This window comes from Vipera ursinii (assembly GCF_947247035.1).
Source record: "Vipera ursinii genome assembly, chromosome: 14".
Classification (NCBI taxonomy): Eukaryota; Metazoa; Chordata; class Lepidosauria; order Squamata; family Viperidae; genus Vipera; species Vipera ursinii.
The window spans coordinates 2372787-2388907 of record NC_139527.1 but is presented as its reverse complement, the minus strand read 5'-3'; the positions used below and the strand labels follow the sequence as shown (position 1 = coordinate 2388907).

At 50.8% G+C, this 16121-nt stretch overlaps 3 protein-coding genes across 4 annotated transcripts in view; 2 read left to right on the top strand and 1 right to left on the bottom strand.

The window, feature by feature from the left end:
• The first annotated feature begins 404 nt into the window (after window positions 1-404).
• SLC35E4 (solute carrier family 35 member E4) lies at window positions 405-12470 on the top strand. 2 transcript variants are annotated; one of them, XM_083373335.1, is made up of 3 exons: window positions 405-1881; window positions 2762-3187; window positions 12361-12470. In XM_083373335.1, the coding sequence occupies exons 1-2, from the start codon at window positions 1242-1244 to the stop codon at window positions 3181-3183; spliced, it is 1062 nt and encodes a 353-aa protein (XP_083229461.1). In that variant the 5' UTR covers window positions 405-1241; the 3' UTR covers window positions 3184-3187; window positions 12361-12470. The 2 variants fall into 2 exon arrangements, with proteins under 2 accessions (XP_083229461.1, XP_083229460.1); XM_083373334.1 differs by lacking the exon at window positions 12361-12470 and having other exon boundaries at window positions 2762-4650.
• Window positions 6080-8211, bottom strand: DUSP18 (dual specificity phosphatase 18). The gene is made up of 2 exons (XM_083373935.1): window positions 8178-8211; window positions 6080-7211 (listed from the first exon to the last, which is right to left on the bottom strand). The coding sequence occupies exon 2, from the start codon at window positions 7150-7152 to the stop codon at window positions 6586-6588; it is 567 nt and encodes a 188-aa protein (XP_083230061.1). The 5' UTR covers window positions 7153-7211; window positions 8178-8211; the 3' UTR covers window positions 6080-6585.
• A 2857-nt stretch (window positions 12471-15327) lies between the features above and the next one.
• OSBP2 (oxysterol binding protein 2) overlaps window positions 15328-16121 on the top strand; it is a gene marked incomplete at its 5' end in the record, with an annotated part of 46000 nt that continues 45206 nt past the window's right edge. Inside the window, 2 exon segments of the mRNA XM_083373452.1 lie at window positions 15328-15415; window positions 15418-15559. Coding sequence (XP_083229578.1) covers window positions 15328-15415; window positions 15418-15559 — 230 coding nt within the window.

The window sequence follows — 16121 nt, the reverse complement described above, 5'->3', positions numbered from 1 at the left end:
CTCCTGTATTTTCCATTTCATTCCTTCATTAAAAAGCTAGGAGACGCTTAGGCAGCCACAAAATCCTACCCCTATCCCTCTGAAGAGCGGAATAGAGCCGAGAAGGTCTTCAGGATGAATGAATAGCTAGCTGCGAATTGCAATTTCATTTTTGCCGTTTCCCGAATAGGTCAACAGGTTTAACGAACAGATTATAAGTAACGTCGATGATGAGTCTTGGCTGAATGGCAGCCCTCTTCCACCGAATCATGAGGGTTTGTGCAGGTCTAAAGACAGAAAATATCACAAGAACGTGGACATTGATGGGGAACAGAGCACAAAGACAATTTGAAGTTATCATCCTAAGCAATCGAGGGGAGGGAGGGAGGGAGGGAGGGGAAGAAACAGTGAGGAAGGACGGGTGTTGCCCTGCTGCGTGGCTTCTCCTTGTAACAAACTAAACTTGGATAGTGACACATGGTCTCTCGGTGCTGGCTGGGTTTCTACGACAACTGGATGTTTAGGTACATCTTGACTCAGGTTTTCCCTTCTCATTACTGTCTGCATTATTATTATTATTATTTCCACAGCTACAAGCCTTTGATGAGCTGGCCTGGCCAGACCCCAACCTCCACTTGGCTTCGGCACAGGACTGGCCTCCCGGTTGAGGGTGTCCCCTCTTGATTCACTCCCCAAGGTGGAGCTTTCTGCCAGCCCAAACTTTGTCTCGCTTCCCGCACGTGGCTGAGGCCAAGCCGGCCGGCTGCAGGAGGGGAGTGAGGCCTGGGCTTGCCAACGAAAGCTGGAAGGCAACCCAGCTGCAGCACCAGGGGAGAAGAGGGCTTATTCCGGGCTGTTTCCGAAGGGTCTCCAGAGCTGAATGAGGAGATCTGCGGCTGCCCTGGCCGTTTGAGGAGCCTGTTTGTCTCCAAGACCCCAAACACCCTGGGAGTTCCCAGCATGTTCTAGACGGCCTGGGAGAAGACCGCAAGGCAAGGCAAGGAAATCTGATCCCGGTGACTCACAGGGAGGGACGGAGAGGAAGGAGGCGAGAGGAAGGATCCCTCGGAAGCAGCAGCACCTCCACCGAAGGATCTGGCAGAGCAGCTCTGAAGAAGGTGCAGCCGAGAAGCCCTCCTTGGCTAGGAAAGGACGCTGCAGACCGGGGTGTGTGTGGGGGGGAAAGACCCTCAGTGGGCTCTCCAGACTTCGTCCTGTTGCAAAGGAACTCACCTCTGCCCGTGCCAGCGTTGCCATCCCCAATGTGCCTGCCGGCGGGGAAGAAGCACGATGCCGTGATGGGCTCGGCCAGCCCCGAAGCTTGGTTGATCTCGCCCTGGAAGCAAGACCCCGGGCAGCCCTGGGGGCGGAGGCTGCTTTCCCGGTGGCACCACACCCTGCCCTTGGTGGCCACCGTCCTGACGTGGCTGGCCACGGGCTCCACCATGTCCAGCCTGAATAAGTGGATCTTCGCCATCCACAATTTCCGCTACCCGGTCTTGCTCTCCTCCTTGCACATGCTGACAGCTGTGGTGGTGGGCAGGCCCCTCGCCAGGCTGCAGGCCAGGGGGTCCAGCCCTCCGGCCCTCCAACCCAAAGCCCGGCTCCGGGTTTTCCTGCTGAGCCTGACCTTCTGTGCCAGCGTGGCGTTTGGGAATCTGGGGCTCAACCACGTCCAGCTGGATTTTGCCCAGATGGTCTACACCACCACCCCGCTCTTCACCCTGGCGCTCTCGGAGCTTCTGCTGGGCAAGCGCCACCACCCGCTGCAGTACGCGGCCATGGGCCCCATTTGCTTGGGGGCCTCCCTGAGCATCGTGAGAGAGGCCCACTTCAATCAAGCTGGATGCTGCTTCCTCTTCGCTGCCACTTTCCTGCGAGGCCTGAAGTCCATTCAGCAAAGTAAGTGAGGCACGGAGCTTATTCGGGCAGGCTTCCTCAAAAGTGGCCCTGCGAAGATGGGTGGGCGTCAAACCCCCTGCCCCCCAGAATTCCCCCAGCTGGGGAATTCTGGGAGCTGAAGTCCACTGCTTAATAATAATAATAATAATAATAATAATAATAATAATAATAATAATAACAACAACAATAATAATAATAATAATAATAATAATAATAATAATAACAACAACAACAAAACAATAATAATAGTTGTTGTTGTTATTATTATTATTATTATTATTATTATTATTATTATTATTATTATTATTATTATTACCTGGTTGATTACCTAGGATGCTGGCAGCAACCCATGTCAACCATTAGTGCCAGTCAATATGAGTGTTCAGTTGACTGAGTTTCACGTTTTATGAATAAAAGTTTTATAATAATAATAAAGTTGGCAGGGACCTTGGAGGTCATCTAGTCCAACCCCCTGCTCAGGCAGGAAACCCTATACCATTTTTGACAAAGGGCTGTCCAGTCTCTTCTTAAAAACGTCCAGGGTTGCAGCATTCACGGCTTCAAATGGCCAAGGCTGAGAAACATTGTTCTACGGTTGATTTGCTAAGCATCTTGCTCTCTGCCTATCCATCCATCCATCCATCCATACACGCACACACACAGAGAGGTAAAAAGGGGGATTTTACCAATGCTGGTTTTCACGCAAAAACTTTAGAACTGGCTTTGCTACTTCTGTGCCTACTGTGGAATTATCAGTAAAGTGATATTCTTGGTTAAAAAAAAATGTCCCAGGAGTTTCTTTTGCTGCATTTATTTACCAACGGAACGGTTGGCACTTCCTTTCCCTGAAGCTTTGCTGAACCCCTTGTCTGCCCCACAGGTACCCTCTTGCAGGAAGAGCACCTGGATTCCTTGACGCTCCTGTGCCTGACTTCGCTGCCCAGCTTCTGCCTCCTCTTTGTGGCCGCGCTGGGCATGGAGGTGGGTTCAGCCTGGGAGGGCCTGCTAGCCTACAAGGCCAGCCTTTGGACCTGCGTGCTGCTCAGCTGCCTGGGCTCCGTCCTTTACAACCTGGCCAGCTTCTGCATCCTCTCACTGACCTCCGCCCTCACCATCCACGTTCTGGGGAACTTCAACGTGGTGGGAAACCTGCTTCTCTCCCATTGGCTTTTCGGAAGCCATCTGACTTTGCTTAGCTACGCGGGCATCGCCCTGACTCTTCTGGGCGTCCTCATGTACCATCACTCTGAGCGTATCGCCGCTTGCTGGCGCTCGCGGGCGGGCCCAGCCAGAAACGAGTAAGGGGGTGAGAATCGGCTGGAATAGCTGCCTTTCGGACTTTGAGCTCATAAACTCTTTCTCCTGGGCTTGGAGTCTCCTGTAAATCCTGTTGGTGGTCAGGATCGGGAAACAACAGCCTGCATTTGCGCAAGCCTATTTTGCGTTGAGTCAACCACTGTAGGCTGAATAGGCACAACAAGCAGAGCCATAGATTATGGCTTGGAAACCTCAAAAGTGGGGTTGTACCACATCTTTTGAGTCCAAACCACTGGAGGGCTTACCCTAAGCCATCTAAGATTGTCTATGTAAGCCATTGAGAAGGAAGCTTTTTTTCTCTAAAGAGGTCCCTGTTGTTTTTGTAATTCTGGGCAAGAACTACAGTAAACAGTTTTTAGGAATACTTTTGCCTGCCCAGCACAGGTGGGAATTCTGATTTTTCACAAATATACAAGATGCCAGAAAGTTTTAGCTTTGTTTCTGGGGTTTTCTTTTTAAAGTGAGGAGATTCCTGCTTTACTGTCTTCCCAAATCACCGTTGAGAAGCGCTGCTTAATAAGAGGTCCTACAGATTTAGTGAATCATTTGCAGAGTTTGTTTACGGTTTATTTATTTATTTTGATACTGCCCCATTTCCTAAGGATTCCTGGGGGATTCAACTGAAATTCCAACACATCAGAAGGACACAACTTGGGATCCGCACAAGGCGCCAGGACTATTCTAAGCTATTATTCTGGAGAAGGGAGGTGGGGGGGGGAACCTGTAATTTTGAAGTGGATCGCCGCTTTGCCTTTGAAGGGCTGTTGCGTTAAGAAGGCGATTTGGGCCCCTTTTTGCTAAGGGGGGAGTTAAGTGGGGTGCAAAGGGCCAGATAGGAAGGTCGAGCCGCAGGCTTTTAACTCCGCTCTCTTGCGCTTGTTTTTCCTGCCAAATTAAGTGGAGAATTGCGGCTTAAAACTTAGGCGTTTTGCCGCTGAATCATCCCAGTACGATCCGGAGTCGTGCTGGGTGGCACCAAGTGAGAATCCTGCAGGTTGCAGAGACACCAGAAGTTGCCGGCACCCAAGACAAACCTTCAATAAATGGAGTTGAAGTCGCCCATCTTCCAGCGGCCGAGGTTGAGAAACGCCGCCATGGATTCGAAGTTATCAAAGTTCAGATCTGGGCTACTCGCTCCCTCTTTTCTGAATTAACCAATACTTGGTGGATCTCCTGATAAAACTGGGACATTTGTCATCCCTGGGCTGGGATTTTTCCAGAATCGCATCTTCCCGTAGAGTGATCCTTTGTCCCTTCTTTGATGGCCAGGCCTTGCAAAGGCAGAGATTGGTTTTGTGACGGTCACAAAACAACTCCACGATGGCTTATCTATCCAGTGGGAAGGGGGTTTCAAGTAAGGCTGCACGTCAGAGCCAGAAGAGTTTGAAGGAGGTTCAAGCCCTTCCCAGACAATAAAGCACCAGGCAGCTTGTTAGCAGCTCGGCTCGGCTCGTGTTTGTCTCAAAATAAAGCTCTATTTTTGTCTTTATTTGTGCCTGATGTCCTTGGATGACCGGGAGGAAAAGGGAGGACTGGGAATATGACGCGCCGCTAGCCCCTGAAAAAGAGTGACAGCCGAGAGAAACTGTTTTGGGAAAGGAATGACTTTCCGGGAAAAGGAGAAAATAAGGCTTGGGGGGGGGAATTTGCTTTTTGCACGGTGCGGACAAACAACGGTCCTTTTCCAGAGCTGCTGGTTGCTGTAGCAACGACCGACTAGCATTTTAAGCAGCCTGGAATAGCCAGAAGCAGAAGCTTTTGCAAGCAGGCTGGATAATACGCATGTGATCCAGCCTATGGAAATGAAAAACAGACAGGAAGGTTGCAAAACAAGAAAAAACAGGGATGGGTGGGGGGAAGCATCCTTTGGCAGCATTTCAGTGTTGAGCAATCCAGGCCCTCTGAAAGAAAATGTTGTTTCTTTTGTGTGTGATTGGAGCTTTTATGGTTGTCACTTTTAAAAAAAAATGCTGGCATCCAAGGCAAAACGGGGCCTGGCTTTCCGCCGATCAGCCGCTGGAGCTGCAAACATCAGCCGGCATTGTGACTTTTTCTCTGCTGGAAGAAATCATTGGCTGGCTTGAAGTTTTTATATTGTATTGGAGGGTAAAAGAGGGGAAGGCATTGTGTTAATCATACTGGGCAACCTTAGATCCCAAGGCGACGTTGCCACATTCCACCAAGCTAGGAATAAGCCAGCATTGGATGGATTTTGCACCACAGGCTAATGCAGGTCAAAAAGTTATTGGAAACCATCCGTTGGTTTTGTAACACTGAAAGTTTGGGATTTTTTTGTTTATTTTTCCTAGTTCTCCCTTTTTTTAAAAAAAATCTGACTCTGCCGGCCTTTTAAACAGGTCAGCGCCAAGATAAAATAAGAAGTAGATGAATTACTTCCTAGTTGAGAGATAACTGCTGCTTAATATCTTCATCGTGACTCTCAAATAAATACAAGCTTGTGGCTAAACGAAGAAGTACACATCTTACACGTTATTTAAAGTGACCGGAATTCCCTGACTAGGGAATTCTGGGATTTGAAATCTCTGCATCTTAAAGAAGCCAGTGAAAAACACTGCTCTAAATTTTGAGGTTTTGAAGTTTTCCTTAGTCTTAAAAATAAACCTGGGACTTTTCTGCAATCAGCAGTGCTGGTGTGTCTTGTCAAAGCGAGAAAGCTAAGAACAGTCTCTTTGATTGTTGGACAATCTCTTGAATAGCCCCTCCACCATCACTCCCAGCCCAGCAGGGAAAAATGGTGGTCTGCTCAAAAGTACCATAAAGAGGGATGGGAGAGCTGTTGGTCAAAGTGAACCATTAAACACAAGCAGTCTAATACATTTAAGTTGAAATATTTAATAACACCAAACTGCTACATGCCCAAGTCAATGAATTATTATTGGAGGATCCTTTATATTAAAGCAGCCAGAAGGCTGAATGGGAAAGTCGGACATATTTCCTTCTAAGCAGGGAAGGAATTTAGGCGTTAGAAAGTCTGCCTGCAGTTATCCTAACACGGCTGGAGAAAACGCAGCAAAAGTTCATAAAAGGGATTTTTCTCGGCCAAAGGTCTATGGCTACCACAGGCTGCTCTGTTGAACCCCTAACCCACCAAGAAGCCACATCGATCCAAACAGCCAAGACTTTTGCTGCAGGATTTATTCCGGAGCCCAAAGTAAAGAAAGAGCAAATCTAATGGTGTCAAATATTTTTTTTTCCTTCCAATATCCGTTGTTTTTATTTACGGAAAAGAAAAAAAAAGCAGAAGATCCTTCAGGGCCAAGGTGGTTGCCAAGCCCCGCTTTGTGTTGTGCATGGATTTATTTCGATCGGGGCTTGGCTCCATGAAGGCAAACACGCCTTGGCTGGCGCGCACCCATGCTGGCTCTCTCACAGGGCTATCATGAATCTGACCTCGTTTTCGTAGAGGTCAGGAATCAGACCCAAAGGAGACTGGACCATCTTGACGCTGTTTTTCCCAAAGAGGTTATACTCGTATTCGATCAGCTGTTCCCAGAAACCAAGATTTGGGCGGATAACGGGCCGGCAGGACTTCACCCAGGCATGGGCGTTCGACAGAGACATGGAGTGATATTTCATCAAATAGGCGATGCAGAGGGCAGCCGAGCGGCTGATGCCCGCTGCGCAGTGCACCAGGGTCCGGCCCTGGTTCTGTTCCACGGCGTTGATCTTATCAGCTACAGGGTCAAAGAAGTCATAAATTCGAGCGGTGGGGCAGTCCAGGACAGGGACGTGGACATAGTAAATGTCTGGGAAATAGGTGCTGACCACCTCCACCGTGGCGTTAATTATGGTGGTGATGCGGTTCGCATAGAGGAAAAGTTTGTTGTTGGCAGCCTCTCCATTGCTGATGAAAAGGCTGTTGGTGATCCGGGATAAGCCGTAGATCGACGGGTTCCTAAAAAGGATGGGCAGGGCGCCAAAAGCTGCATTCATTAAGGCGAGCTTTAGATGTCCGTTTCAGTGGAAGACATCATTTTCGCTTCAGTGATGAGCTGAGGAAAAAAAGAGAGGAAGAAGGGAAGGGGAATTCTCAACCATCGGTGGAAAGAAGCATGACTGCCGCTGGGCCTTTGGTCCTCTCTGAGCTTTGCTTGTTTCCTTGGAGACGCTTCCTTACCCAAACTAGATAACCTCATCAGTGCTAGAAGGGAATGGGGTTTACAGAGAGGAGGAGGAGGAGGAGGGTGGGGTCTTTGGTACTCTCTGAGCTGGGTTATTTTCTTGCAGATATTTCATGACCCAAACTAGGTAACATCATTAGAGCTAGTGATGATGTTATCTAGTTTGGGTCATGGAACATCTGCAAGAAAACGAGCCAACTCAGCACCAAGAACCCCACCCTCCTCCTCCTCCTCCTCCTCTTCCTCCTCCTCCTCCTCCTCCTCCTCCTCCTCCTCCTCCTCCTCCTCCTCCTCCTCCTCCTCCTCCTCCTCTTTGTAGCCCTTTGTATGTTGAGGACTATCTGTTGGTTGCCACATCACAGTAAGCCATACTGTAATTGGTTTGCTGCACATTTATATAATTTTCCTCACCCTGTCGAGTTTAGCATGTATATGCTAAACATGCTATGTATGTGTCTGTCTTTTCAATCCGTGCTGCAAATTGTGTGATTTCCAATTTAAAACTTTAGAAGCTGAAGGGTTGGTTGATTGCCCATCCGAAAGACAGGTGATTAATCCATCCAGGAATTGTTAAGACCAGAAGGGACATGCTGGAGATCAATTTATCTAATTTTCTGCTTTCTGCAGGATTTATATGGTGCGGTGGATTCATTTGTTGCCAGGATTTGCTTTCACGGTGGGAAGGAAAATTGGCAAACCAAACAGCTTAGAGAATTCATTTTGCCATGTAAGTTACTTCCTTATCCTGACTACTCAAAGGATATGTGCATGGTGGGAACACAACTCCTATTACTGGGGGGAAGAGAGCCTTGTCTTACGAGACCACCTGGCCGGTACCTGCACGTCACATCCGTTCTGGGATAAAGTCCAGCAGCATCTACTGAAGTCCCCAATCAAATGGAGCTGGGATGCTTTTGCTCCTGGGACATCATAAGGGTCGTCTTCCAATAAAGTCGAAGCAAGGAAGGAATGGAAAAAAACACATTTGACATACCCAGTGCTTTTTTTGTAAAAGAAAAAGGTGCCGGAACTCACACATGTCATACAACCTGCCTTGCCTACCCTACAAGGTTCCATCCAGAAAAGGTGCCGGAACTCCGTTCTGAGCGTTCTATGACAAAAAAAAACCTGGACATACCCAAGGATATTTCTTTGTTTTCCCCTGAACAGTTAATTTTGCCCACCTTGGAAGGATAAAAATGTATAATAAAAATGTCAGTTGGTCGCAAAAGGGGATCACGTGACTCCAGGACATTGCAACTGTCATAAAATATGTGACAGCTGTTAAAGCATCTGAATGTGAATCACTACATGACCACGGGGAGGCTACAATGGTCATAAGCGTGAATCTTTTTTTTTTCAGGGCCGTTATGACTTGGAAGTATGAGTGTGTATGTATATGTGTATGTGTAGTATAAGGCTCCTTAACAGTGAGAGCAATTAACCAGTGTAATGGCAGATCTCTGGAGATTTTTAAGAAGAGACTGGACAACCATTCATCTGAAATAGTGTAGGGTTTCCTGCCTGAGCAGAGGGTTGGACTAGAAGACCTCTAGGGTCCCTTCCAGCCCTAGGATCCTATGATATGTGTCTGTCTGAGGGAAATACATTCTGCCAGTGGTTCTCAACCTCATCTATATAGAGTTACATACTGTTACAGCTTTGAGATGCCCATGGACCAGGCACCAGGGCAGAAATCTTTATTTTTTCCCTCAACATATTTTTATTTATTTCCTTTAGACCAGGGGTCTTCAAACTCGGCCCTTTTATGACTCATGGACTTCAACTCCCAGAATTCCTCAGCCAGCATGCCTGGCTGAGAAATTCTGGGAGTTGAAGTCCATGAGTCATAAAAGGGCCGAGTTTGAAGACCCATGCTTTAGACAGATGCCTTTTTTTTCAGTCTGGGTCTCAGCCAATGGGACGTTTTTTAGCCTGGGCATCCCAGACAGAGCCCGCCCCCTTTTTGAAAACCCTTACCTTTGCAAAGGTGCCTTCCCAGAGAACCTTCACTTGTCTTTGTCTGCCCAGTGGCGTGAAAATTGGCGAAGGGTACCTAGGAAGAAAGACGGGTGGGGTCAATGATGTGGGGCATTCTGGGTGTTGAAGCCTAGACATCTTGGAGGAGTTAGCCAAGGTTGGAAAACGTCGTTCTAAGTGGGGGAAAGTGTTGCTGGCCCTGAGGGCACTTGCTCGCTGTTGTTGCCTCCGTGTTGCATTCTTAGTTTTTATGCACCATGGCCCTGTGGGATCAGCTCCTGTTATGGCTTGTTGTGCAAGGTATGGATGAAAACAAGAAGGCATGGTGCATGTGTGCGTGTGTGTGTGTGTGTGTGTGTGTGTGTGTGTGTGTAATTCTGGGCCGAATCCTGAAATTGAGATCCTTGGTCCAGCTCTGCCTCCAGCTGCAAGATCTGGGAGGCACCAGCCAGGATCAGCATCGTCTAACCCAGCGTTTCCCAACCTTAGGAACTTGAAGATGCGTGGAATTCAACTCCCAGAATTCCCCAGCCAGCTATGCTGGCTGGGGAATTCTGGGAGTTGAAGTCCACGCATCTTCAAGTTCCTAAGGTTGGGAAACGCTGGTCTAACCAGGATGTAGCTCCTTTGCCCGTCATCCTCTTTGCCCTGGGTGCCTCTGGTCCGGTCCCACGGTTTCTCCCCTCCCGAATAGGGAGAAAGGGGAGCTTTCTTGGTGGCGGACTCCTCAACCCATCGTCCTTGGCCATGCTGGCTGGGGATATTGGGAACTGTGTTCCGACACCCCTGGGCGGGCGTGATGGTGTGTGTGTGTGTGTGTGTGTGTGTCCTTTTCCCAGTGGCAGGTAGGCAGGCATCCCTCTCCCACCAGGATGGGCAGCTGTGCGGTGGGGGTGGGTGGGTGGGTGGGAGAGAGGAGGCAGGCCACTCGACCCAGCGGGTGAAGGAGGCTGTTGGGCGCGTCCGGCGGATTAAGGTAGCCTGCTCTGACCCCCGGAGGCTCCCTCCCGGCCCCTCCGGCCCCGCGCCTTACCCCCTCCCGCCCCGCGCCGTCTCTCTGGCGCTCGCAGCAGCCTCGGGAGCAGAAGCAGCCCGGCCGGCCGTCTCCGCGGCAACCGGGGCGCGCCAGCCCATTGTGACCGCTTTGGCCCGCTTGGCCCGGCCGAGTCAGCCGCCGGGAGCCCGGGCGATGGAGAAGGCGCCGGAAGGAGCCCAGCCCGTCGTGACTTTCTTCCAGCCCCGCGAGCATCAAGTGCTGGTGCTGTACAGGTGGGGAGGGGGAGGGCGAGGGGGGCATGGGGGGAGGACGCTCCTCCCCCTTCTTCCTCTTCTCCCCCCTCTCCTTTTTCTCCCTCTCCTTCTCCTCCTCCTCCTCTTCCTCTCCCCTTCTTCCTCTCCTCCGCCTCCCCTTTCTCCTTCACCTTTTCCTCCTCCTCTTCCTCTCCCCTTCTTCCTTTCCTCCGCCTCCTCTTTCTCCTTCACCTTTTCCTCCTCTTCTTCCTCTCCTCCGCCTCCTCTTTCTCCTTCACCTTTTCCTCCTCCTCTTCCTCTCCTCCGCCTCCTCTTTCTCCTTCACCTTTTCCTCCTCCTCTTCCTCTCCTCCGCCTCCTCTTTCTCCTTCACCTTTTCCTCCTCCTCTTCCTCTCCTCCGCCTCCTCTTTCTCCTTCACCTTTTCCTCCTCCTCTTCCTCTCCCCTTCTTCCTCTCCTCCGCCTCCTCTTTCTCCTTCACCTTTTCCTCCTCCTCTTCCTCTCCCCTTCTTCCTCTCCTCCGCCTCCTTTCTCCTTCACCTTTTCCTCCTCTTCCTCTCCCCTTCTTCCTCTCCTCCGCCTCCTCTTTCTCCTTCACCTTTTCCTCTTCTTCCTCTCCCCTTCTTCCTCTCCTCCACCTCCTCTTTCTCCTTCACCTTTTCCTCCTCCTCTTCCTCTCCCCTTCTTCCTCTCCTCCGCCTCCTCTTTCTCCTTCACCTTTTCTTCCTCCTCCTCCTCCTCCTCCCTTTTCTCCTTTCCTCCGGTGAGCAGGTACACCACAGCGCCACAGATTTAGTTTCCAAGCTTTGAATATTGATGAATTGTGCCACCAAAGCTACTTAGATGAGACTTTTTTTTGACCTTGGCTACAGTAGCCTCTGGACTATAACTCCCAGAATTCCCTAGCCAGTATGGCTACCATGAGTATTTTGGGAGTTGAAGTCCACATATCTTAAAAATTGCCAAAACAAGAAATAGTGACTTAAACAGTCAGCCAAGCCTTGTCGGGCATCTAAAGGCACTCTGCACCTGAAGAACTGCAGACCTCCTCCCCTCCCCTCCCCTCCCCTCCCCCGCATCAGGCCTGGGCTGGCAACTGCCTCTGTGGTGGCATTCCGGCCTGTTGGAATGTGTGCCATACTGTTTCCTGCCGCCATGGCTTGGACGCCGTTAGAGGACGGTGTGTGAATCGGCTGTCGTAGTTCTTCAGCAGTAGTTAAAGGTCGAACAATGGAATGTGTCTGCAACAACTGGACTTACAACCGTTCGTTTAATGACTGTTCGAAGTTACAACGGCAGTGAAAAAAGTGATTTAGAACCAATTTTCACACGACCGTCGCGGCATCCCCGTGGCCACATGATTTACATTCGGATGCTTGGCAACCGACTCACATTTAGGATCACCAGGCTCAGGTGATCCCCTTTTTTGCATTTATATCACACACACACACACACACACACACACACACACATTTCTATACCACATGAGGAAAACTTAAATCTCTCCTATTTCATCGCTGAAACTTGCCAAACTATTTATACATTTTTAACCTTCCAAGGTGGGTAAAATTCACCGTTCAAGAAGGCCGATGGGAAGGTTAGACCACCAAGCTGGCTTTGTGGTGAGGGGCACTCCATTCTTTTCCAGAAGCTGGCAACTGTCCGTGAAGGTGAACAATTGGGAACTGATTGTGCCAAAGTTCACAGTTGGTTTTTTTTTTACGGTCACTCTTGGGATTGTGGGCAAGACAGCCTGGCGCTGCCCTTCTAACCAGCTGGCTCTTTTCCAGTCAGCAAACGTGTAGCGAAGCTGCTTTGAAGAGGTTTCTTCCCAAAAGTCACCTGGCTAAGGTGATCATCCAGGACAACGTGAGCGTTCAGCGGATCCAGGAGATTAAGGTACGCTTCTGAAACCTCTTGCATGAATTCTGGCAGGTTCAGGAACGGGAGCATACCAGAAATACAGGTAAGCGCTGATTAGCAAAATGGAGCCTCCACGGGATGTCAAAACTCCAGGGATAAGTGGGGTACATCTCTTCATGACCCCCAGCGCTGAATGAATTCTGCTGGAAATTAGGTAGGGAAATTTTGAGGGGACTGGACTCTGCTCTCATGCTTTTAACTTTGAGCATTGCTCCCGGAAGCTGGGCTCACGAGAGCAGCTGAGTACGTATGCTAATCTGCACACGCGGAACATATGCATGCCCTGCCATACCAACTGACACACAGACATAAGCTGTGGTTTGTTTTTGCCCGTTTTAAGTTATGGAGCACGTCACAAAACTTTGGGCTCCCAAACACCACGGCTAAGTTTTGGGCTACCTTATTCGATCTGCAAAAATCCGAGCAACATCTGGAAGCAATGGTTCGCAAGCTTAAGATGGGTGGACTTCAACTCCCAGAATTCCATGCTGACTGGGGAATTCTGGGAGTTGAAGTTTACCCCTTTTTAAGGTGTCCAAGCGTGTAAAACACTGCCTGGGAGGTTAGAAAAGATTTGTAACTGCTTTGTTAACAGTGGCCTGGAGTTTTGAAAACTAAACAAACCCCCCTGAATGTGTGAATCCAAACGATTGTGTATCTGGACTGATTTGCCGGCTTCTGCTTTCCTTCCCTGGCTTCCTTTGCTGATTGATTATTATTATTATTATTATTTTCCAGGCCCAGCAAATTGAAGGTAGGAAAAAGAAGGCAGAGAATCTGTTTGATCAAATGAAAAGGAGATTTCTCCAGAACCAAGAGAAAAAAACCTTCCGTTGGAAGAAAGAATATAGCTATTACCAGAAGATGTTGGAAGAGCTTGATCAGCGGAACTTGTTGCGAAAATTAGGATCAACGTTTACGACGACGGAAAGTCGTCAGTCCGCTTCTACACCCGGGGAGAAACCCGTGGCCACCTCAAGCCGAGTCAGATAACTGGAATCACGCTGGGGAAATGGCGTTCACGGGGTCATTTCATCAGAATAAAACCACGTTGAAAACTAGATCCAGTGGCTTGGTTTTCTTAACCAAAAAAAAAAAAAAGCCTTAAAGCCAGGCCAGCCAGGCTAAATAGCTCTGACATCCCAGGGTAACAGAATAATAATTGGAAGGAACCTTGGGGGTATATCCATCAGAATAGAACTGGAAGGGACCTCGGAGGTCTTCTAGTCCAACCCCCTGCTCAGGGAAGAAACCCCATACCATTTCAGAGAAATGGCTGTCCAATCTCTTCCTAAAAACTTCCAATATTGGAGCATTCACAACATCTGGAGGCAGGTTGTTCTACTGATTGATTGTTCTCACTGTCAGGGAATTTCTCTCTATTTCTCTCCTTGATGAGTTTCCATCCGCTGCTTCTTGTCCTGCCTTCGGGTGCTTTGGAGAATAGCTTGACTCCCTCTTCTTTGTGGCAACCCCTCAAATACTGGAAGACTACTCTCACGTCCCCCCTGGTCTTTCTTTTCATTAGACTGGCTATCCCCAATTCCTGCGACCGTTCTTCCTACGTTTTAGCCCTTTGCTGCTCTTCTCTGCACTCTTTAGCCTCAGCATCTTTTTCACATTGTGATGATGACCAAAAACTGGACGCAGTATTCCACTTGCAGTAATGTTGGGAAGTTTAATCAGCCGGACCCAGAGGGCACATACCTTCCTGAGGGCAGGAGATGGGCAGAAAAATGGGAGATAAGCGGTATCTCTGCCTGCCAGGCCCTGTGCTTAGAAGAGGAGAACCAGCATCTTGCAAGGCACTCAAAACCGGCCGGCCAGCAACGCAGCCGGTCAATCGGCGGGATCGAAAGTGGGGTGCCCCACGCAGCGTCCACCCCACCACATTCAGAGCCTGCTGCAGCTTCTGCATGGTCTTCAAGGTCAGCCCCACGAAGAAGCCGCTCAAATAGACAGGCGGTCCTCGTTGAGCGACGACGACAACCAGGACCGGCAACGTGGTGCTTAAAGTAAAGCGGTCACTGAGTGACACCGACCGCTCTTTTCAGCCTGGAAATCATAATGAGGACCCAGATTGTTGGGGGCAATTAAGCTGACTTTGTAATAATGCCGCTTGGGGGTGTGTGAAAGCCCTAATAAGCAGGCATATACATAGAATGAAGGCTACTGCTAAGCTTGTAAGCCGCCCTGAGTCTTCGGAGAAGGGCGGGATATAAATGGAATTAAAATAAAATAAATAAATAAAAATAGAATGAAGGCTACTGCTAAGCTTGTAAGCCGCCCTTGAGTCTTCGGAGAAGGGTGGGATATAAATGGAATTTTTTTTAAAAAAGTCGCCCTGTTTGGAGAGCCCTGCTTTGGCTGAAAAACTCAAGCGGGGTCAGGTCTGCTTAGTCCTGGGAAGGGAGACCACGAGGAGATGCCTGACCTTTTCCCCACCCCCACTGGAAGGCGAGTGAGGAAGCCGTGGGCTGGGCGTCCGCCACGCTCTCCCTTTCCGGCGAGGCAAGGAGAGATTTGCAGCCCAAAGGTGCTTTTTTTCTTTTCTTTTCTCTCGCCCCCCCCCTTTGAAGACGTTTCGCTCCTCATCCAAGAAGCTTCTTCAGCTCCCAGGCGCGCCCGCCTTCCTCCAGCCGCCGGACTTCAACTCCCAAGATTCCCGCAACGGCCCGGCTGGCTGAGGGGACGCCGGGAGTTGGAGTCCGGCCGGGCTGAAAGCGGACTCCAGCGGCGGAGGGGGGAGGAGGAGGGGGCGTAGGGGGCGTGTCCTGGGTCACGTGCCTCCCGCCCCCCCAGCCCCCCCCTCCCCAGCCCTGGCGACGGCGCCGATGGGCAGGGCGCTCGCTCGGCTGTGCAGCGCCCGCGGGCTGGTCTGGCTGCCCTGCCTGGCCTGCGAGCCGCCGCCGCCGCCGCCAGCATGAGCCTGGCCGGGGAGAGCTGCCCCGCCGCCGCCGCCGCGGCGGACACCTACAAGGGCTGGCTCTTCAAGTGGACCAACTACCTGAAGGGCTACCAGCGCCGCTGGTTCGTGCTCAGCAACGGGCTGCTCAGCTACTACAGGTACGCCCGCGCCCATGCTCCCCCGCCGCTGCCAGGGGTTGCCCTCCCGGCTTGGGGGGCCCGTGCGCAGCTCGCTGGCTGACTTGGGGGTGTTTGGACTTCAGCTCCCATCGTCCCCTGAAGCCAGGGTGCTGGCCTCAGCTCCCGTGGTCCCAGCTTGGCAGACTTCTGCTCCCATCGTCCCCTCCCAGGGTGCTGGCCTCAGCTCCCGTGGTCCCAGCTTGGCAGACTTCTGCTCCCATCGTCCCCTGAAGCCAGGGTGCTGGCCTCAGCTCCCGTGGTCCCAGCTTGGCAGACTTCTGCTCCCATCGTCCCCTCCCAGGGTGCTGGCCTCAGCTGCCGTGGTCCCAGCTTGGCAGACTTCTGCTCCCATCGTCCCCTCCCAGGGTGCTGGCCTCAGCTCCCGTGGTCCCAGCTTGGCAGACTTCTGCTCCCATCGTCCCCTCCCAGGGTGCTGGCCTCAGCTGCCGTGGTCCCAGCTTGGCAGACTTCTGCTCCCATCGTCCCCTCCCAGGGTGCTGGCCTCAGCTCCCGTGGTCCCAGCTTGGCAGACTTCTGCTCC